The 22,500-nt window shown below is 40.8% G+C and overlaps 2 protein-coding genes across 4 annotated transcripts in view; one reads left to right on the top strand and one right to left on the bottom strand.

The window, feature by feature from the left end:
• Nucleotides 1–792: 792 nt before the first annotated feature.
• Nucleotides 793–22,496, top strand: LOC147113495 (putative pre-mRNA-splicing factor ATP-dependent RNA helicase DHX32). 3 transcript variants are annotated; one of them, XR_015079219.1, is made up of 12 exons: nt 793–1,565; nt 5,814–6,007; nt 7,479–7,863; nt 10,301–10,546; nt 13,635–13,734; nt 14,342–14,500; nt 16,139–16,330; nt 16,846–16,995; nt 17,245–17,435; nt 17,955–18,136; nt 19,072–19,214; nt 21,429–21,518. XR_015079219.1 is itself a non-coding variant. In XM_085994659.1 (11 exons), the coding sequence occupies exons 1-11, from the start codon at nt 1,275–1,277 to the stop codon at nt 19,160–19,162; spliced, it is 2,181 nt and encodes a 726-aa protein (XP_085850785.1). In that variant the 5' UTR covers nt 793–1,274; the 3' UTR covers nt 19,163–20,075. The 3 variants fall into 3 exon arrangements, 2 of the variants coding, with proteins under 2 accessions (XP_085850785.1, XP_085850784.1); XM_085994659.1 differs by lacking the exon at nt 21,429–21,518 and having other exon boundaries at nt 19,072–20,075; XM_085994658.1 differs by lacking the exon at nt 19,072–19,214 and having other exon boundaries at nt 797–1,565; nt 21,429–22,496.
• The window catches only part of bccip (BRCA2 and CDKN1A interacting protein), a 14,695-nt gene continuing 14,058 nt past the window's right edge, over nt 21,864–22,500 (bottom strand). Inside the window, exon 7 of the mRNA XM_085994660.1 lies at nt 21,864–22,195. Coding sequence (XP_085850786.1) covers nt 22,025–22,195 — 171 coding nt within the window. The 3' untranslated portion in view covers nt 21,864–22,024. The remainder of the gene's footprint in view (nt 22,196–22,500) is intronic.

The following is a 22,500-nucleotide window of genomic DNA, read 5'->3' as shown; positions in this document are numbered from 1 at the left end:
GTGAAGTTTACATCTGTCCATGGCTTAAATGTTGCTCCCGTATCAGCAGAGGCTTTTTTCAAATCTATTGCACTTTTAGACAGACAAGATACAAGAAAAACGTGTTGTCTCACTTCTGGTCTCCAGTCTCTTTTTTATGGATTCTGCTATGGTCAGTGCTCCTCTAAACCTCCTCTTATTGCTACCAAATTCCAAATATCTCGCCCGACAATCTGCGTCTCCTCACTACATCCCCACTGTGTTGAAATCAAGATCAATGGCAGTTTTCTATCTTAACCAGAATCGCAAAACTGTGGAAATCTTTACCTCCTCCCCCCTTTTTCCTGCAATCCTCGGGTTTAAAAAAACCAAACTCGAACTCACTTAATCACCACTTTCTAATTCACATGGTCTCTTTTATTCTTTTCAGTTTTAATGATGTACCGCACCTTGGCCTCTCATTAAAAAAGTGAAAGGCGCACCTTAGATTGATAAGTTCCCTGTAGTTAATAAAATAAAAGTTGTGTGACTTATAAGAGGATACATGTAAAGTATTAATATTATTGTTACATGAATACGAATTGGATGTTTTCTTAAATCGTATCGCTTACTTCGTGGTTCTTTTAAAGGATATAAGTAGGAAACTAAGGCAACGTATTTGGTCAGTGACTATTCCTTTTGCAAGTTTACTTTCTGGGTATTAGCAAGGCGCCCACACTCGAGTGCCCGCTCAGATTGCGCGCAAACACAATTGAATCTGACGTGATTCCCATACAAAGCAAGCAGGCAGTAATCATTCGCATTTCTCTCAGTGCCAGGGCCAGCCGGTCCTGTGACAGATGTGTTTGTGCAGCCCGGTTACTGAGAGACCAATTAGACCTTTCACACTCTGCAGTTTCCAACAAGCATTTCCCGGCCCGTATTGTCATGAGATTAAGTGGCCACATGACCGTATTATTCTGTACAATACTCTCTCGTTTAGCCCCGACTATTCAGTCAATCAATAGCCCGACACGTGGGCTGGGATAGGAGGGAAAAATCGAGCAGCTTTAAACAAAAAAAAAATGATGGCAGGAGTAAATTTATTCCGAAAGCTTTAAACAGTCGATCTTCAATAAACATTAAATTTCGTTTGCAGATGATCGCTGCGAAAATACACGATGGGGAGAGTGCGAAGTGGCTGTGAATTGTAGCAGGAAGTGCTGCCGTGGATCTTTACAGGAGCAGGTACTAACAGAACAAATTCTAGTGTCTGGGATCTGACCGTCCCGCACTGCCCGCGCACTGTCGCTGCCATGGCTGCTCTTCAGTTGCACACAGCAAACCCCGACAGCGCAGCGCTCAGCGACACACAACCTTTCCCGGAAGAGTTCGGATCCGACAGTGGCGACGAGGTTTTACTCTGCGATGCAGACCTGGAGCTGAATCCCTTCGACGGGCTGCCTTATTCTTCTCGCTATTACAAACTCCTGCAAGAAAGGAAACAGCTACCGGTGTGGCAAGCTAAGGACGCCTTCATGGCGAGTTTAGGAAGCAATCACTTTATCATCCTATCTGGAAACGCCAAGATCGGCAAGAGCAGTCAGGTAAGAACAACCAAGCTAACGGGAACATGCGGCGAAAATAAACGCTAATTTAATACTCTTTATTTTGGCTTTAAATGGTTATCCTACTGCATGGTGCCCAACTATGTTTTGAAAAAGGCGCCAATATTATAAAAGGGTTGTCTATACCTGAGGTGGCAATGAGGCACGGTTGTCCTCTCCAGTAGAAGACTGGCTGTAATCCATCAAACAAGCCTTGAATTTGTACTGACGTTGTGCATAACTGGAACACAGAGCTGTAGTTTCTGCTGACCTGACCTTAATGATAAGGCTGGCATTGAAAGAGCAACTCTGGCAGAAGGAAACACAATGCATGTTTTGTGGTTTGTTTATACTGTGCCAACATCCAGATAATGTGAACAAGTGTTTACAATACGTTAATCGGTAATGATTAAAGTAACATCTCTTTTTCTGGGAATCCTTTCAGTTTTTAACTAAATCTAGTAATACTTTCTATTTATTGAAACATAAAGCACCTTTGGAGACATTTTTACTTGGATCTTGCACATTGTCTACAGTATAATATAGCTGCTACCTTAGGGCCTGGCAGTTTTTTTTTAATGAGAGTAATGGTTTTTATTAATTCTAATTAAAAGGAATGCATAGCTTAGAAACATGTGATTTTATTTCTGTTAGCAGCAACACAGATAGCAGCCAGCAGATAATTATGTTTCTGTTGTAATGATCTTTTAATGTCTCTGAAGTAACAAATGAGTCACTTAACCAGTATGAATGTCCAAGTTTGTTAATCCAGCTGAATTTTTGTGGGATAATGGCACAACCTTAGTTGAAAAATCAGATTTAGCAGTGTATGTGCTGGTAACCTCCACTGAGAAATACAAGCAAGAGCTTGGATGGGGGAGGATGGCCTCCTTATACTGCAATGGAGGTGGCATTGTTATTCATAGTACAAATTTGGTCGCAACTACAAGAAGACCTGGTTGGCGGTCTGAAAGAAGTTGTATGACTTATAAGAGGATAAATGTAATGTATTAATATTATTGTAAAGTAGTAACACATGATGTAGATGAATATGAAGAAATGTAGTAGTTAACAATGTAGACGGAGATATATTGGCCAAGGATGTAGCAAGTAGTGGTTTAGATTGGACAGAGTTATACAAATTGAATTATACATGTCATGATGGGAAAGAGTATTCTGTGGGAATTAAGCACCCTGGTCAAATCATTGTGTCTCAATCCCCACTGCTCTTGTGTGTAAAGATAAACGTGTAAAGAGAAAAGTTGTGCATAACAGCAGGGTAGTATCGAACAGGAATTCAACCTGAGATGCCTCTTGTGGATAACCGGAAGGTCTCAGTGGCATAAAAGTTGTGGGCAGAATAACCTTTACTAGTAAATGGTTGACTGTTCCTGCAAGTCTTTGTGGGCCAGCTGGTAAATATACCTCAGTCACAACCTCTGCATGTAATACTCCACTATTATGCCCAGGTAGCTGACCTGTTGCATGCTTGTGTGTATCCGGTGCCCTCTGTTTTTTTGCAAGTTTTCCTTTAAACTCCATTTTTTCAGGAATCCCTGGAGCACTGGTAAACCTGGATAAATGGGCTGTTGGCACTTTTTACCAAGATTACATCACTTTTTATTTCCATTTCCATTTTTGCTAAGATTAGCAAAGACAGAAATGTTGGGCTCTGTCTTAAAATTGACTAGTTTCTGTGTTTCAGCTCTTTGTAATAATTCACATTGATATATGAATTTAATGTACCAAGTACAGCTCCAATAACTAGCATCTAGTTTCAGCAACATTTATATCGATGTATTAGTAATACACATTCCTCATTAGTTGATACTGTTGAGGTAGTACAAATTTCATAGGTTGCATCCCTGCAGGAACAACTAGTTTCAAAACCGATGATTTCTACTGACTGACAGCAGCCATTATCTTTAGAGCTTTTATTACCAGATCATATCTTGCTGCATGGAATTGAATAAGTTCACTGTTTTTCCACCAAAGTATATAGTCTTCATTTTAAAACCATAAAAGATTCAACCTCTTTACCACCAGTTTTATTTTTAATGCTTTTTAAATCTCCAGGAGCCCTCCTGGGTTGAATTTAAGCCAGGAATAATGGCTACTCAAGTTTGAAACTTGTTGAGGGCACCCATTACTCCCGGGTACACTTTGAAGCTTGTTTTTCTGATATAATTGTAATGGCAATGAGGAATTAGTGTGAAGAACTAGATATGGGAGGTGGCATGCTGTTGTTTGGAGACTGGAGTTTCCCTTTTAAATAATATATTTTCTTTATACGTTTCAAACTCCTAGGCCTAGAAATTCACTATGGCCCCGCCAGTTGGCTAGCGCCCAAAAGTTAGCGCTGGGCGGGAAGCCTATAGCGATCGTCAGATATTCATTGTTAGCGCCCCAATTCGGAGCCGAGCGCTATACCAGGGTGTGCCCGCCTCCGCTTGGGGCGCTGACACTGAATATCAGCGCTCTTGGCGCCGCTGCGCCAGCCGCTGCGGAGCGGCAGGCTGCGGTACTGCAGGCCTCCTCCTTCTCTTAAGGGGGAGGTGCCTGCAACAGCCGGAGCCCCGATCGCGAGTGCCGGCAAAAGAGCCCGGCACAACGGAGAAGTGCCGGGCTCCCGCAAACCAGCCGGCAATGCCGCGGGGTGCGGGGGGTGGAGGAGGCCGGGGAAGGAGGTGCGGGCAGGCGGCCGCCGAAAAAGCGGCCGGCCGCACCTTCCCCTTTAAAGCGCCCCACTAAGGATTCAGTACGGCCCCGTTTTCTGGTCGCTGTTTGCGGCCGCTTCGGAGGAGGCGGCCGCAACTAAATATGGGGATCGGGCTGGTTTCGGGGCGGTACCGGGGCACTGCGCACACCGATGACGTCATCGGTGCCGGCGCAGCGCTAACGGCTACCGCCGCCAATACCGCTGCGCTGAATATCTGCGCAAACTCATTTTTGGCGCAAAATCACTCTTTAGGCGTTAACTGGGCGCAAAGCTGGCAGCGCCCTAATGAATTTCTAGGCCCTAGCGTTTTAACAATTTTAATAAAGACTTCCCTTTCCTTTAAGGAGGATATATGCAGTGCATTTACAGAAATCTGTGAAAATTGTACAACCTCAGATACTAAAAGCAAATTTCCTCCTATACCGATGTAGTAAATATCAGTCATCAAAAGAACGTATTGCTGATCTCTCAAGTCATGCAAAGTCGTATACTATCAGGTTCAACTTTGCATAATATTGATCACTCTTTCAGCTGTGTCCTGCTGTCTCTACCGCCCTTATGTATGTCTGCAGCACAGTGGTGAGAATATTATTTTTTTAAAGTTTATTCTAAATTTGAGATGTATATCAGCAGCTACAAGATTTATGGGGGAGGGGGGAAGGAGGATGAAGGAGAGAAATGGAGTAACCCAAACTAATAATTAATAAAGAGAAAATAGGTCAACATCCCATTAGATAAAGCAGAATAGCACTATCGCAAAAATAACAGTAAAGTACCTGAGGCAGCCAACAATAATGCCAAAAGATCATATAAAGTAAAATGAGGTATTATGGCGATAGTCTTAAGGAGACTTATTTTGGCTTGATTTTGGAAGGAATAGTTAGGACCAGAAGAACACTGGGGAACACTGAGGCCATTTATAATATATCAAGCACCAATGTTCCCTCTAAATGTTCTTTGTACTGTGTGAGCTGCAAACTCCTCTGAGCACTAGTTTTTTGTCCATGGGCAGTTTACATTTAAAGCACAGTTATTAACTGATGAAGTTGTGAGCGGCCTGTTTATTTCAATGTGTGGTACATTCCAGATTGTTACCCGTCCGCACATGCGCGCATCTTAGAAGGAACATTGTCTAGCATCCTAGCTAAGATCAACTAACACCATAGATCAGAGAAATCTAGGGCACAACTGGTTTCTGTGCTTCACTACTGCACTATGCATTTAGCCACTGACCTATTAGAAGAGCTATCCAAGCTGTAGGAATTAGTGTCTTGGCTTATGGCCATCCATTTTATTCCATATGTAATATCTAGGTGTGTACGCACACAAAATCTATATATGTAAGTACATATTGACATGCATCCATGCAGATGTAGGTCAAGGGTTTATTAATTAATGCCTTGTTTCTTCTGAAACTATTTAACTTTGTTTCTATAAGTGCCCAGTCTTGCCTGACCAACCATACTATAGTGAAGCATCCTGCTGGAAGGCAGTGGTGCCCTGATTGTTTCCTTTATTATCTTTTGTAGATCCCCCAGTGGTGTGCGGAACATTGTCTTTCTTCCAAGTATCAGCATGGGGTTGTAGTGTGCACACAGACGCATAAGCAGACGGCTGTCGGCCTTGCTCTCCGCGTGGCAGATGAGATGGATGTCAACATAGGGCATGAAGTGGGCTACATAATTCCATTTGAAAACTGCTGCATCAATGAAACTATCCTGAGGTCTGTGTGCTTGCATCTACTTCTGGTGACCCTTGCGGAACCGTCACTCAAATGCAAATGGGAAACAATATGTAGGAGGCCTGCAGCTGCAAGTCCCTCTTCAAGCAACTGATGCCATATGCTGCTCCTTATCATTTACATTACTCTTTACAAGGATTGACAATAGAATGTAATGATAGTGACAGGACAAAGAAAAAGGATTAGAATGAATAAGATGAGCTGGAGGCGAGCAAGATAAAAGGATATTTGAGTGAAACAAAATTTGAACAAAGGACTAGAGACAATTTAACACCAAAATAGTAAATGAAGTGTTTCATAAATACTGATTAAAAGTAATTTTATACACATTTTCTCACGCAAACTTTAATTAACTAAAGCCACAGGAGAAATACTTGTAAATAACTGTAAGTGATACTTAAGTGCAAATAACTTTTACTTTCATAAGGTCTGATGTAGACATTATGGCGGGATTGCTGAACAACACCCATGCTGCACACATGCACACAGTAGATCATGTTTATAACTTTAGAAAGCAAATGAACAGTTGGGGGAGGGTCACCACTTAAATATAACAATGCCAGCACTATCCCCATGCAATGCCTGTGGTTTGTACTTTCATATTTTAACCTGTGACTACTGTCCTTTTTCTAGCTTATATATATATATGTATGTATGTATGTTTATGATATCTAAATGGAATATCATAATGCAGAAATTCAAGAAAATTTAAACAATTCTCTTTCTTCCCCCACCCCACACAATTTTATTTTTTTCTTCCTCACTTTTACATTTGAACGCACTATTATTCCCTGTCTGACAAGGCAGGAAAGTCTCCTTGATCACAGATTTCTGCTTTTAACCTGCTACTAGGGATGAACAAGAGGAGCCTTGTGGAGCAGAGGTAGCGCACTCCCATCTTCTCTGCCTCCCTGGGGAAGAGCCTAGTCTCCAATCCATAGGGCTCAAATATATTTTGGGCTAAATGCAAAATAGAACTGTCCGTGCTCTGCACTCCCATTGCACAGTTCCATTTCTCACACCAGCGATCTTTAAAACCCCTAAGTAATAATGCCAAATTGTGGTCCATTACTCGCTAGGTATTGGATTCAGCATGTCAAAATTCATTTCGCATATGACCAAAAGTCAACAGGGAGAGTAGACTTTCAACCTATCAGTCTGGGCTGGAGTCTAACTCAAGTCCCAAAGGTGAAGGGAACTGTGTCATCCACTGCTCAACAGAACATTCTCTAATTCACAGTTTCCTTTAAATTTAAAACTCATTATAATTTCACTTAAAAAAAAATCTACTGCAGTCCTCACAGGCTTAAAAGGTATGCGTGTGGCATGAGGGAGGGGGCTCTGTTGTAGGGAAAAAATTAAGTAAACGTCTGAGTAACTTGTAACCTATTTCCTTTTTCCTTTAAGCGAGCTCAGATCGAGACAGCTAAATAACAATATCTTAATGTTATAGGTACAGCACAGATGATATGCTACTACAGGAGATGATGTCAGACCCTCTACTGGAACACTATGGAGTTATCATCATAGATGAAACTCACAAAAGAACTGTTTCTACAGATGTGCTACTGGGTCTTCTGAAAGACATTGTGAGACAGAGGCCAGAACTAAAAGTCGTAATAATAACCTCCCCTCATATGTCAAATAAGCTGCACACCTATTTTGGTGATGTTCCTCTAATACGAGTGGAGAGAGAAGAGCCCAGTGGGTGTCCAGTCGAGGTTGTTTACAGTTGCATGCCTCAAGAAAACTATTTCCTACCTGCACTTAGGCTGTTGTTTGAGATTCATCATACAAGGGAGAAGGGAGATGTTGCAATTTTTCTATCCTGTAAAAAGGTAAGCTCATTGCTTGCATCTTTTACAATATATTCCTCCTAATAATGCAATATAGAACAGTTGGTGAATGCACGACTAGCATGGCAGCTAAGAACAACCAACGAACTCTTGAGCCGTATCATTGGCTGTGAATAACTGAGACAAACTACATATTCCAATGCTTGCCTTTTTGTTTAAAACAATAATTACATGTGTATATATTTTCACTCGAAGCAACAGCTTCAGATACAAGGTTCGTATGTAATACTTTTTTTTGTAAATAACCTGAAATGTTTAGATGGCGCTGTAATGAAGCTGTGGCCTTTTCTGATAGCCAGTGTACTTATTTTATACCCTTTACAAAAATTTAAAGTCAATAATGTGCATTATTTTGATATGTTTTAAAGGTAGACTGACGATGTGCATTCTGGAATTCAGTAGTTTCCTTCTGAAAACTTTAAGTATTTGATATATTACTAGGCCAAGTTCATCGATTGTTAATAATTTGTTCCAGCTTTGAAATGGCACCCATTGTCTTGGTATCTACAATGTGTGATCTTGATACAATATGCAGGATACATGGATATTGTATGTGTCCACTGTGTAGTAGCACAGCACAGTATCCTGGGGCCAGGAGGAACCCCCATCACGCTACAGCATCCTTGATCTATTTTAGGGCAGTGAAAGGAAAGACGTACAATTAAATAACATCATATGTAGGTAAATGCAGCAGCCATTTTGTGCACATCAACATCCCATAAATGGCAATAAGTGGAATTCCTGTCCCAGCACCGTAAACTCTGGAGTCCTCCAAGGACTTATCCTTTGCTCCCACCTCTTCCGTACCTATATGCTACCCCATGGTGATATCATGCGAAGAACTGGGGTCAGGTTCCACATGTATGCTGCCAACACCCAGCTCTACCTTTCTTAACCTTTCCACCACCTCTGTCATTAGTCTGCTTGTCCGACATCCAGTCTTGGATGAGCCGCCACTCCCCGGCTACTGTCTCGGTTTAAATCAGATGTTTGCAATCTCGGTGTCCTATTTAACCCCAAGCTGAGCTTCTGACCTATATCATCACTCTTACCTCAGCCCATCTGCCGCTGACATTCTCATCTATGCTTTTGTCATGTCCAGACTCGACTATTCGATTGCTCTCCTACCATCCTCCACCCTCCATAAGCTTCATCTCATCCAAATCCCTGCTGCCCGTATTCTAAGTCATAGCAAGTCCCCATTCTGATTTCCATTGATAGTATTGATTCTTTTAAATGAAAATTAGGTAGATTTCTTTCAGGAAATAATATTTTGGTGTATGTGTAATTTAAAACATGGCCTGTGGTAAGTGTGGCATTCTTGGGAGGAACAGGTGACTTTGGACTTATGGTTCCCAAAGCGTTCCACCACTGGGCATTTTCCTCACCTCATGTCCAGGTCTGTTGTAGATTCATTGATAGGAGATTGATTGTAGTGATTAGTCAACAACTCCACTATTGTATCATGTGACTACCAGGATGGTAGAAGGGAAACGAGATTGACCTTGGTCTTTTTTCATCTAGCAATTCCTAAGTATCCTGAATAGATCAAATATAAGGCTTAATAATTTATTCACTGGCCAGATTCAAAACTGTATCTTACAATTTGTTCTGTGGTATATTAAGCAGCATAAATTCATCTACTTGTTTGAACAGAAGTTTCTCTACTTTAAAAAAAAATCAAACTCTGACTGTCTAGTCACAATGACATTGGTGGATGTACTGCCACTGATAGTTTGAGGGACATAAATACCAAACTTCCTTGAGTACTCTGACATAACAAATTTCTATTGCATTTTTGCAGCTCCCTCTTGCTGTTGACCTAAGGAGCTCCTCCCAGATTGTCCTGTCCCAGAGATGCCATAAGTACTTGCTAGAAAAACAAAGATATTCAAAAAATGTCTTATTCCAAGAAATGTCATATTTATAATGTACTTCTGAGGTTTACTGTTCAATTTTATACCTTCCGTTACAGTTGCCGTTTTTTCTTCTTCTGCCATTATGACTGGGTATCGTTTCAGAAGTGCCACTGGTGCTTTAGTACCTTTCAAGTGACCATTCTTCATTTGTGAGCCTTAACAGTGTTGTTAGACTTTCTGACCATGGAGCATCATAACTATGCTCAATCTGTACATGTATGTACTTTCAGCAAGGGTCACTGCAAGGCAAATGGAACAGTAGCTTTTTTGTTTGTCTTCCAGTAAATCCACCAATGCTATTGTGACTGGACAGTTACAAAAAAATGTTCAAACGTAAAACTGATGAGCCCGGAACATTAGTCAGTCTTGTGTTACAGGCCATGGATCAAACCTGGAATCTTTGTGGCCTGTTTGATTGACAGTCTGATCTTTTATAAGGATACAAAATTAGTTTTTGCTCTAAGTTATCAGAATTTAATGACATATTTATATATCTGCAGGAAATTGATGAGGCGTACAGTATAATCAGACGAGAAGCTTCCAAACTGCACCCAATGCTGGGAGAGCTAGTGCCAATTCCCTTTTACCCAGAACAAAGTAGTTCCGTTGACAGATCAAGTGACATGTTGGAGAATAACTTCAAACGGTACAAAAGGAGGGTGGTGTTGACCACCAGTGTGGGAGAGTCCTTACTTTGCATAGAGAATGTGATGTTTGTCATTGATGTGGGCATGGAGAGAAGGAATGTAAGTACACCACTTCTATAGTTGACTTTGTTTAATAAGTGCATATTAAAAGTATGATCATTGTATTCCAAAGTATAGAACATTACACAGTGGCAGTTGTTTACAAACTTATTCAGGCCAAGAAATTCTCATATTCTCTTGCACCAGAGCACAAAAGAGAACCTAGGAGGTCAGCACAAAGTAGAACCAGAGGACATACACAGACAGATGTTCTCCCAGCCTCCTTTCCCCAAACCCTTCATCACAGCTGGATGTTTGCTCCCTTCTTTTCCACAACTGCACAACTTTATCTTTATATGCAGAAACAGCCTGGTTCTGTTACTTTTTACAATGTTTTTATCGAGTTCTCAAGTGTACATTCACATATATATTTTATGAAACCATTATACATTTTGATTGCAGTGCTTACAGGAAAAATGCATCAAGTTTCTTAGCCTGACTATGCTTGTGAAGTCAAGGAATTTTTTGTTCTCTATCTCTGGAGTCAATTAGAAAAGAAGGGGACTGTGCTTACTAACTGACGTGTTGATTTGGGGTTGTTGTCCTTCACTGTCGATGGGCGAGCTGCTGTGCTTGGCAGGAATGGGGATAGGGGGTGGGGGAGGTTGTACAAATGGGCCTCGGGCTGCTTGGCATTCCTTGTTCTGATTTGAGATATGTGCTTTAGCCATGTTTGTTTTGGGGAGGACTGCACTTTAAAAAAAAAATTCTAGCTTTTTTTCCTTTGAGTATATTTTTTGAGGATTCATAAAAACTGTATGGTTTAAATTGTTTAAAATTGTTGGGGTGCGGGCCGATGGGACGGTGAAGCAGGAGAACAGCAGAGGTTCAGTCCAGGTCTAAGTGGATCAACTGCAGGGCTCTGCTGCTGCAGCCAGAGCCCATGTGTGAGTGAGTGATCAGAAATTCAAGCTCCACGTGGAGATATAGGCCTAGAAATTAGGTATGGCCCCGCCAGCTCAGTTGCGCCCAAAAGTTTGCGCAGCGCCCGGAGCCCGTTGCGCCCGCCAGAAATTCACTTTTAGCGCCCCAAGTCGGAACCGGGCGCTGTTCCAGGGTGTGCCCACCTCCGCTTGGGGCGCTGAAAGTGAATTTCAGCGCTCCAGCTGCTGCTGCGCCACCCGATGCGGTGCGGCAGGCTGGGGTACTGCAGGCCGCCTCCTTCTCTTAAGGAGGAGCTGCCTGCAGCCGTGAGATCGCCGCTGGATTCTGCCGGCAAATGAGCCCGGCACCACGGAGAAGTGCCGGGCTCGCGGGAATCAGCCACCAATGCCGCGGGGGGGGTTGGTGTAGGAGGCCGGGGAGGGAGGTGCGGGCAGGCGGCCGCCGAAAAAGCGGCCGGCCGCACCTCCACCTTTATGCGCCCCACTAACGCTGCATGAAGGCCGTGTTTCACGAACGTTGTTTGCGGCCGCTGCGGAAGAGGCGGCCGCAACTGAATATGGGCGTCGGGCCGGCATCGGGGCGGAACCGGGGCGCTGCGCACACCGATGACGTCATCGGTGCCGGCGCAGCGCTACCGGCTACCGCCGCCATTAACGCTGCACTCAATTTCCGCGCTACCAACCCCGCCGGCGCAGAAGACCTCTTTAGGCGCTAAGTGGGCACAAGGCCCACTGAATTTCTAGGCCATAGATTTTTGATGGGAAACGAATATTGTAACATTCTGCTGAAACTAACATCCAAACAAGGGAGGAGCACGCTCAAATTTCAAACAATTTCTCATAAAAGTCTTTAATTTACATATATCCCGATGTATGAAAATCTCGATGGATCTTAAAAAAAGCCCGTGATCCAGGTGTGTCAACCCTTGCACCTCACTGATACAGGTTCAAGCCCCACAGTTTGAAAACAACTGCACCACTGTCAGGAAAACTTTTTTTTTAAAGGTGGTGAGATGCTGCTTCCATGCAGTTAAGGTAATTAACTGTAGTATTTCACACCTCTACTGCAATCGTGAGCAAGGTGCTGACGTATTGTGTGCAGTTTTGGTCGCCTTATCTGAGGAAGGATGTTCTTGCCATGGAGGGAGTTCAGCGAAGATTCACCAGGCTGATACCTGGGATGGCAGGAATGACGTATGAGGAGAGATTGGGTCGATTGGGCTTATACTCACTGGAGTTTAGAAGAATGAGAGGGGATCTCATTGAAACTTATAAAATTCTGACAGGACTGGACAGACTAGATGCAGGAAGGATGTTCCCGATGGTCAGGGAGTCCAGAACCAGGGGTCACAGTCTAAGGATAAGGGGTAAGCCATTTAGGACAGAAATGAGGAGGAATTTCTTCACCCAGAGAGTGGTGAACCTGTGGAATTCTCTACCACAGAAGGCAGTAGAGGCCAATTCATTAAATATATTCAAGAACAAGTTGGATATATTTCTTAAGGCTAAAGGGATCAAGGGATATGGGGAGAAAGCAGGGACAGGGTACTGAATTTGGATGATCAGCCATGATCGCATTGAATGGCGGAGCAGGCTCGAGGGGCCGAATGGCCTACTCCTGCTCCTATCTTCTATGTTTCTATGATAGAAAATTCCACAGGAATTGCCAGTGTTAATCAGTTAGTTAGAAGGCAGTTTACTTGTCTGCAAGCAGGTAAACAATTTGCTTACAAACTATCTAAAATCTATTGGTGGCTTTTGGAGATGGCTTGGAGTGAGATTTTCATGTGAATAGTCTTACCATGACAACCTTTGACAAACCAGTGCCTTGAAAACAAGTGAGGTGGTCCTGGGGACAAGTAGTGGGAAGCTGATAGTGCCATAAACTGGATGGCTTTAGCTGGTTAAACTCCAGAAGTGCTCCTCCCCAGTCCCAAATCCTTGGCTTTGGCCAACCTGAGCCTCAATTCCATGGATTTGGCATGTGCAGTATGTTACTAGGGGAAAAAGTGTGTGCCCTGCATATTGCAGACCCCTCTACTTGTGTGAATTTCTCATATTAGCTTTGTTTAGAGGTTCACTCTGTACATGTTGGATATGCAGCTGGCCATGAAATAGTTCTGCCGCACGCACCGTATCTGTCTTTCACACAGTCTTCATTTTTACCTATATGTTGGAACTTTGTTCTCTCTATCTAATCCTAGGTTTACAATCCAAGAATACGAGCAGATTCTTTAGTGATGCAACCAATCAGCAAAATCCAGGCCGAGATGCGCACACAGATCATGGGTACAGCTAGATTGGGTAAAATCTCTGGTATTATTTGATATACACACTGTGTTTAAAATGAGAGATTATATATGCATACATCAATGCTTTATATATAAAAAAGACCTCTTTGAACTAAAAACTGTACCTATTGAATCCAGTCCAGTAAGTCAGTAGATGATGGCCGTCTTATGCGCCACTTGAGTGAGAGGGAGTTTTACTCTGCAGCTTTTAGTGCATGACATGGAAGAGTGATTGATGCTGACACTGGGTACCTGAAATGGGAAACTTTCATTCAATGGATGACCTTCCTTGCCTTGATGAAGTCAAACAAAATCATTTGGGAGAAGGGGAAAATCATTGCCAATGCCAGTAAGATTGGCGTAGCTGTTGAGATGTGAGAAAAGGGGAAAGAAAATCTTGTACTGCACAGGGACAGAATAACTGTTTAACAATGTTAATTTCTTGACACCGAGGATAAGAGACACACTTTAAGGTCTGGCATTTCTTTATTGGACAGTGCAAATATTGTTTTTGCCTCAAGTTTTATAATAACTGCTAATATGTCCTGTCATTTTGTACAACCATAAATTTCAAAATGCATAACTAAGCTATTCTGAACTACAGTAATTGGTTTCTTCAGGCAAATGTTTCCGATTATATACCGAGGAGTTTCTAAAGAAAGAGATGACTGAGCTTTCACCAGCTTGTGTCCTAGAATCCAACCTTACTCGTATGGTTTTATTCCTGAAGAGAATGGATATAGCAGACATGGGCCAATGTGACTTCATTGATAGGCCAGGTAATACTGTAGTTACAATATGCAACAAATGAGTGAAATGATCCAATTCTGAAGTGAATATTAGATGTTAAATTGTCTAAAATATCAAAATTTGGCTTCAGTTCTCTAATTCTAATGAGGTGTTCACTGTTACACAATCTTTCCAAAAACATTTGACCAACCTTACTGCAGCTGACAAAATATCTAAGTAATTTACCATTCATAATTCCTAATAAATTTATTAATCACACAATTTTTAGAGAATACTAATGTACTGCTAATAACTTGCACGTAGTTCTTAACATTTTTAGCCAATGGGAGATAATCTAACCCTAAAAGCTTTAAAAATAAAATGCTTATCTATCTATTAATAAATATCAAAAGTATATTTGATCTGCAGGTAGATTATTCAATTGACTTGAAAGAAAAGGCAATTATCATTGGAGAAATCTGCTTTGTACTGAACCAGTGGTCCATTGAAATCTCACAAAATACACTGGCAGACAGTATTTGCATTGTATTTTAATTCTGATGGCTAAATTTTAGCTTTCTCTGCATTTTTTATTAATTCTATTTCCACAATGCAGCCTTGTTTCTATTGCACAAATCCTCTGACTCTTTCCACATAACCAAAACATGATGCAATGCTGAAAATCAGAAATTTTGATTATCTGCAAGTTTTGAAGTAAAATTATACATGACACATTTCTAAGTGTGCAAAAGCAACGTTGCTTGGTTTAGATAGATCGATTCAAGCCTGTTAGAAATTATTGAAAACTTTGTCTTTACAGTATTCTGAAAATTTATAAACTCACTTTCATTAAATTCTATCAGCTGCACCCTGATTGACACAGCAGTACTAAAGCCATTGTTATGAGTGTACTGGCTTGCTTTGTCTGGGCTCACTGAGCATATACTGTACCCTGTAGCTATGATGTATACCAAGTCTTTCCAATTGTTAAATGCAGCAGAAATGAGAAGTTCACAAATTGTACACAATGAGTTAGACTTCGGCTGCTGAATATGAACAAGATACCAAAAAATGTAAGTAAGTTAGTAGTTCCCTACACAATTGCATAAAATGACCTAATTTACCCAATAATTGCAAAGATAGTTTGAGAGGGGAAACAGGTTACTAGAATAATCCTAAGCACTTGTAGAAAGTGAAAAGGTGCATTATATTGAGTTTATTTTTTTTTTTAAATGAGATGCTTTATTGCTTGATGTTGTTTAGGTCATTTTATTCCCCCAATGCTGCACTTTAGTTAAATGTCATTGGGTCTGGTGCAAACTGAAATGGTATGGCTGAAATCTCAGTCGATTCGTATTCATGAACACCTTGAACCTACTCATTGCCAACACAATGTTAAGCTGAGTACGAGTGGTTGATTCCTGGCAGCTTCATTTAATTCCCAGTAATTGATTATCTGTTCACATTTTGCAACAACCCAGCAAAAGTAATTTACGATCACCAGCTCTCTGACTTGGCAAATTAAAATAAGGCTTTGGTTGAGATGCTTATCATGCATCATAGAACTGTAGAAAGAGATGGATGATGGGCACATAGATTGTAGAATGCTATATGAATACAATGTTGAGGATTTAAAATGAATTTGACAGCCAATACATAATGATCTACTAAATTGCCTTTTCTAACAGCTCCTGAAGCCCTGATGCAGGCATTAGAAGACCTTGATTACCTTGCCGCCCTGGATGATGATGGAAATCTGTCAGAAATTGGAATCATTATGTCAGAATTTCCACTGGATCCCCAAATGGCAAAAGCTCTTGTTGCATCCTGTGAATTTGATTGTGTGCATGAAATGTTAACAATAGCTGCCATGGTAACAGGTACTTTAAGCAACCCGTTACTCTTTCCCCCTCTTTTCAGTTTTATTCATATAGATTTATGTTGCAGACAAAAATGTTGGAACAGTAATAACAAATCAAAATATTTTAGTCTTCCCATTGAACAAGTATAGGTCTTTTTAAGCCAAAACAATGGATTACATTACTTTTATTTTTAGAAGATTTATAGACATGACAATCAAATATTTTTTATACTACAGTAAGCTATTGTAACACCTTGCCTTATAGACTCATTCAGCTTTAAAAAGTTCAAGAAATTGCTATTTTACTGTAATATCTGCTTTCATTTGCCATTGTAAAGGTGTACAAGACGTTCAGACAATGTACGGAAGAATTATCCAATTTCAAATTTTGAAAACATATTTAAATACATCCTTGGAAGATTTAAACAAAGCTTTAATAATGTACTTAAAACTGAATCATTAACACAACAGAATGACAAATTGCACCAAAAAGCAACTGCTGTAAATGTTTCCTGTATTTTCTCTTCTGTAAAGCTCCCTTTTGTTTCTTGGATCCGCCTCCTGGTTCAGAGGAAGTTGCACGTACTTGTCGGAGGAAATTCTTGCATCCAGAGGGTGATCACTTTACCCTTATAAATGTTTACAGTACATTCAAGCAGAGCAAGCTGATCTCATCAAGCCAATGTAAGTAAGCTTTAAAATAGTTGAGGGAGGAAGAGGGTTGGGAGGAATCCTTCAGCTAATTCTTGAAAATAATTGTAGCATAAAGTTTTTTTAAACTCATTTAATAAAAAGAGTATGCCTATTTTACATATTGAAGAAATTCTTTATTTTGATATGGTTGACTTGACTCCCTAGCTATCTTCTGTCATACTTATTCTTTAAAAAAAAACATCCAGATGTTCTGATGGATTTGGTTTCACTCTTGTGCAGTCTGTGAAGATGAAAAATGGTGCCATGACAATTTTTTGAATTGCTCTGCTCTGAGGACAGCAGATACCATCCGAGCTGAGCTACTGGACATTATGCAGCGTATTGAGCTACCCATTTCAAAACCTGCTTTTGGCACACATAAGAATTCATTGAATGTGAAAAGAGCTTTGCTGTCTGGCTATTTCATGCAGGTAAAGACTTTATGTAATTGCATTACTGACCTTCTGAAATGGGATTTTATGTTTAAAAGTACTGGGTGAATTAAGAGATTCCTGTAGCATTGTAATAAGTAATAATGTGATATACAGCTCCACTCTATAGTTAAGGACTGCAGCAATACTTTGTATTTCCCTTTGGACTTTTGCGTCAACCTCTCTGTGTCCTTTGTCATGTCAGTGTACTTTTGGTTTCGGTCCACTTGCTATATGTTGAGATACAGCTAGTCAATTGTTTATTTTCCTCCTAAAAGCCTGACCAATAAATGACCAAATTCCTCACACATTTCAAATGGGTTTGAATATTGCTCAGTTTTGAGATGCAAATTGGCAATGTGTGTTGAAGTAAGAATCTTTCCATGACAGAAACTGTAGACTAGAATTACATTAGTCTACTTGTACATCACATTTAGTGATGGTATAAGGATTTTTAATTCAGTTCAGAATTTTAGAAACTCTCATCAGATTAATGTACTGTAACACTCTTATTTCCAGACTGCTCGAGATGTTGATGGATTAGGGAACTACATCATGCTAACACATAAACATGTAGCACAGCTGCACCCTTTTTCAAGCTACTGTTCCACAAGATTAAAACCAGAATGGGTTTTGTTCCATGAATTTACAATATCTGAGAACAACTGCATCAGGATCGTCTCGGATGTGTTACCTGAAATGTAAGTGTAACTTAAATAAATCTCTGATGAGTCCAGAGTACTTTTAGAAACCTTGTTTATATACATGTATCATAATTGGGTGTGTCACATCTGTATTACCTTCAAATAGTAATTTGGGTATTTAATTGTACAAGTTCACCTGCACTATCAAGGGGTTGAGAGGCTATAAACCGAGAACACAAAGCTGGAATGGCTTATCAACGTCCCCTCAACCTCAAGATGCATTACTGCCTCAGAACAAACAAAGATTTCTTGTTTTTCTGCTGATGGGATGCCATTTTGAACAATAATGGATGGGAAACTCCCATAACTGAATCTTGATTTCACAATCTGCATTTAACTGTTACATCCCAATCATAGTAAAATCTGCCTACTACTCCAAGAGCTGGAGAATTTCTGACATCCTTTATCAGATTAGAACTGCTAGCAATCCAAAATAAAGGCCATCTTGCCTCTAACCACTCCTTTCCCACGGTCTTGATTTCTAGTCCTCCATCCCTTATGCTAGATCTTCTTTCTCCTCCCCAACCTTAGTACTGTAGTCATTCCCATGACAACTGCACCTCCTGACCATTTCAACAAAAAATCTACTGTTTCTCCATTCTTTCCAACTACAACTCTTATCAAGTTTCCCATTCTTTCCAGTCTCTCTGCATTGCTGCCTCGTATCTATACTCCAGACATTTCAATGTAGCTTCTATCTTGCTAATAGCACTGAAACTAATCAATCAGTCACAAACCTTGTGACTAACTGCTCAACATCTCTCCTCATTCTTGACATCTCTACTGTCTTTGAAACAGTTAATCACTCCACCTTTATGGTGTGCCCATTCTTTCCTTCCACCATATCCGTTGCAGTGAATTGCTTCCAATGCCTTCTCCTTCTGTGGCCGTAGTCACCTGCAGCATCTTTCATGGTTTGCTCCTCTTTTTAGAAATGGACACTCAGATTTACTCCTCCCCTCCTCCATTGATCCAAAGGCTATTGAGACACTAATTACCTGTTCAACATCAAGACCAGGATGAGACCCTATTTCCTCCAACTTAATGTTGACAAAAGGAATCCTCTTCAGTTCCTGTGAGTACTCTGGCTTTGATTCTATTAAGCTTGGGCTAAGTCAGAGATGTACAGCTTTGGCCAACTACTCAACCCCAAATGGAGCTTCCTTCCCATGCGTCCCTCTGTTTCTCCTCCCCTCCCTCCCCCGGTTACCAAAAATGTATCTAACTGCCATTTCATAACTCCAACCCCACCTCTTCCCCAGGGCTTCTGATACCCTATTTTCTGGCTTTATCACCTAGAAACCACTAAAACTTTGCCAGCATCCTCAAATTACATCTTTCAGAATGCCACAGCTAGCATCTTCACCCACAAAAATCCTGTGTTCCCCATTCCCACTGTCCTTTCTAAGCCCCAACTTGTCCTTGCTTTCACATCCCTTTATAGCATTGCCCTGCTCTATCTTAGTGATTTCTCCAGCCGTATCCACAATTCAAGTTCCCGCCCTAGATCCTTCAACTTTCCAAAAACCCTGTTCTTTAGACCCCTGCCGTACCCTTTTCTCTCCTTGTGCACAAGGGGCATTCTGGAATGAAGGTGAATAATACAGGAGAATTGCCAATTAAGTACTTTAAGTGTAGTCACTGTTGTAATGTAGGAAACGCAGCAGCCAATTTGAGGACAGCAAGGTCCCACAAACAGCAAGGTGATTATGACCTGATAATCTGTTTTTGTGATGTTGATTGAGGGATAAATATTGGCCAGGACACCAGGGAAAACTCCCCTGCTCTTTTTTGAAATAGTACCATGAGATCTTTTATCCAAGAGAGCAGATGGGGCCTCAGTTTAACATCTCATCCAAAAAACAGCACCTCCAACAGTGCAGCCTAGATTTTTGTACTGAAATCTCTGGAGTGGGACCTGAACCCAGAACCTTCTGACTCCAAGACAAGAATGCTGCCAACTGAGCCATAGCTGACACTATGGTCACAGGTTGAAAACAGCAGAGAGATAGCTAATACTGAAATGCCTGCGTTTGGCAATCTGAGCAAGATCGCTGCAGAGAGACAGTCTTACCAAGGTAAAAATCTTATCAAAGACCCTAAAGAATGAGAACATCATTACTTCAGTAGTGGAATGTATTGTTAATTGGAGTGTGGATTGCACAAAATTAGGTCATTGTAAATTTTTTTTAAAGCCAGCTGCAGATTAAAGCAGCTATTACCATAACTACTGCTAAAAAAAGTCCATCTTTTACAATGTAGGAGATGGATGAAGCTTTTTCACTTCCCTCACTAGCGGCCAATGAAAGAACAGAATCACACACTTGAGTGCAAAGGCTTGGTTAGGGTATGAAAACCCGCTCACTAGATCAAATTTACAAGCACTTGCTTAAACCACTGTATTGCTCGAGTTAGTCTGCTGGTGAATAATTTAATTTCAAGCCAAAAGTTATTCCATTTGTAATATTAATGCTGTTTTACACTCCTTTATGGAAGAGATTTAAAAAAGCACATCCCTATTGTGCAATGTACCCAGATTTCAAAGTGTACATTAAAATCTATGATCCACATTAAGTCATAAACATTTCTAAAAATCTGTTAGTCATGAATAAATACTCCCTACACTATTTCCCTCCCATCTCTGCATTATAATCCTTCCTATAATTGATCCGATGGGCTCACAGACCTCTAATGTTTTTCTAAAACTAGATGACTTTCTTATAATCTCTTCAAGAAGTGGGTCTAGCACATTACCCTTGGCTCAGTTATCGGTCCACAGTAACAAAATGACATCTTACTGCGCTGAAGAGTAACACCATCTTACACTACCATACCATACAACAATTTGCTACTACTACTACTCCTCCTCCTCAACTAGTCCACCACCGAGAGGGTGGTGTGGGTGTGATGTTTCCAGCCTCTCTTGCACAGTGCCATACAGTGTGGAAGCTGAGGTTTTTTTTTTTTTTTTTTTAAAAAAGGTCCTGCATGACTTCAAGTGGTTCTTGGTCAGCCTCGAGATCTACACCAATCTAGAGGGAACTTTGATTGTAGTGCCTGTAGGGCTCCCTTTGTGTTAAAAGTTCTCACTTGACATGGGGATATGCCTGAATAGTTGCAGTTGTCAGCAACTGCTGGGTTCAGAGACAGCTGCTTATGCTGTGTGCCTTTGGATCTCTGATTAACAATTTATAGTCTCAGAAATGAAACATTTTGGTGGAGCAAAGCAGCCTGAAAACACACAGCTACATCTTAATCTAGCACTTGCAAAATTTTTTTCCCCCTGCAGGTTTGTCCAGCTGGCTCCTCAGTATTACTTCAGTAACCTACCCCCCAGTGAGAGCAAAGAACTCCTACAGAAAATTATTGATCACTTCTCAAAACTGCCAACAGATGGCGAGGAGCAACACGTAACAAGCAAAGAGAACGAGAAACCAGAAGAAAACCTTAGCCACCAGAATGAAGACAGATGTGCCATTCAATGATGGACTAACTTCCACAATTTCTGGATTGGGCAAAATGATGCAAACAATAAAAGGGCCAAAAGCTTACCATGTTTACATGTTGTGGGGTGAAGTCACACAAAGCCTCTCCAGGGATTTGAAAGGCTTTAATCCGGTTTAGAGCTGACTCCATAGTTTCTCTATGCTGGTTAAATTTTAGCCCAGATGTATTACTTTGTTTAAAAGTTTTAATATTCCTTTGTCTAAATAAAGTCTAGATCGAAACATAAAATTAATTTTATTTTTCCATTCAAAAGATTTCATTCACATTGCATTAAAATATCAAATTAATAGGATAAAATAACTGCACGGTATTTACAGTTTGAAACTTCATCATCCAATTTATTTACCCAAAATGAATGATTTCTATAGTTACAGTTGGTTATATCGATAGGTATTCTTGGAGTTTGTCCAAAACTGCATTTATGCGGTCAGAAGGAATTAGCATAACTGTGCGAAGAGGTTTCATAGGAACGTCATCGAAAGACCAGCGTCCAGACAGACAGCTGTCGCTCTCCTCTTCCACGGAGTAGCTGAATTTCAGAACAGCTTGCTAGAACGAAGGCAGATAATTTAGAACTGGACAGTTAAACTAAAAATACTAAAACATTTAACAAATAAAATGATGCATTTCTTCAGTTTAAATAAACAGTAATGGACACATCTCCATGGTTAGATTTTTTCCTTATTTGCAGATCTCATTAAACATGAAACTCAGCTATGCAATAAAAGCATTTGTGATAACCAGCTTCAACATACAACTTCATTCACATTCTTGCTAAGATTACAGCATAATTGATCTAACCTACCAAATACAAAGGGTTTTTTGGAGGGGGGGGGGGGGGGCAGAGGAACTCA

The sequence above is a fragment of the Somniosus microcephalus genome, chromosome 8 (genome assembly GCF_052327205.1).
Source record: "Somniosus microcephalus isolate GS21.2 chromosome 8, FLI_Smic_1.0, whole genome shotgun sequence".
NCBI classification, from domain to species: Eukaryota; Metazoa; Chordata; class Chondrichthyes; order Squaliformes; family Somniosidae; genus Somniosus; species Somniosus microcephalus.
The sequence above is the reverse complement of the archived record's forward strand: the minus strand, read 5'-3'. Positions and strand labels throughout refer to the sequence as shown.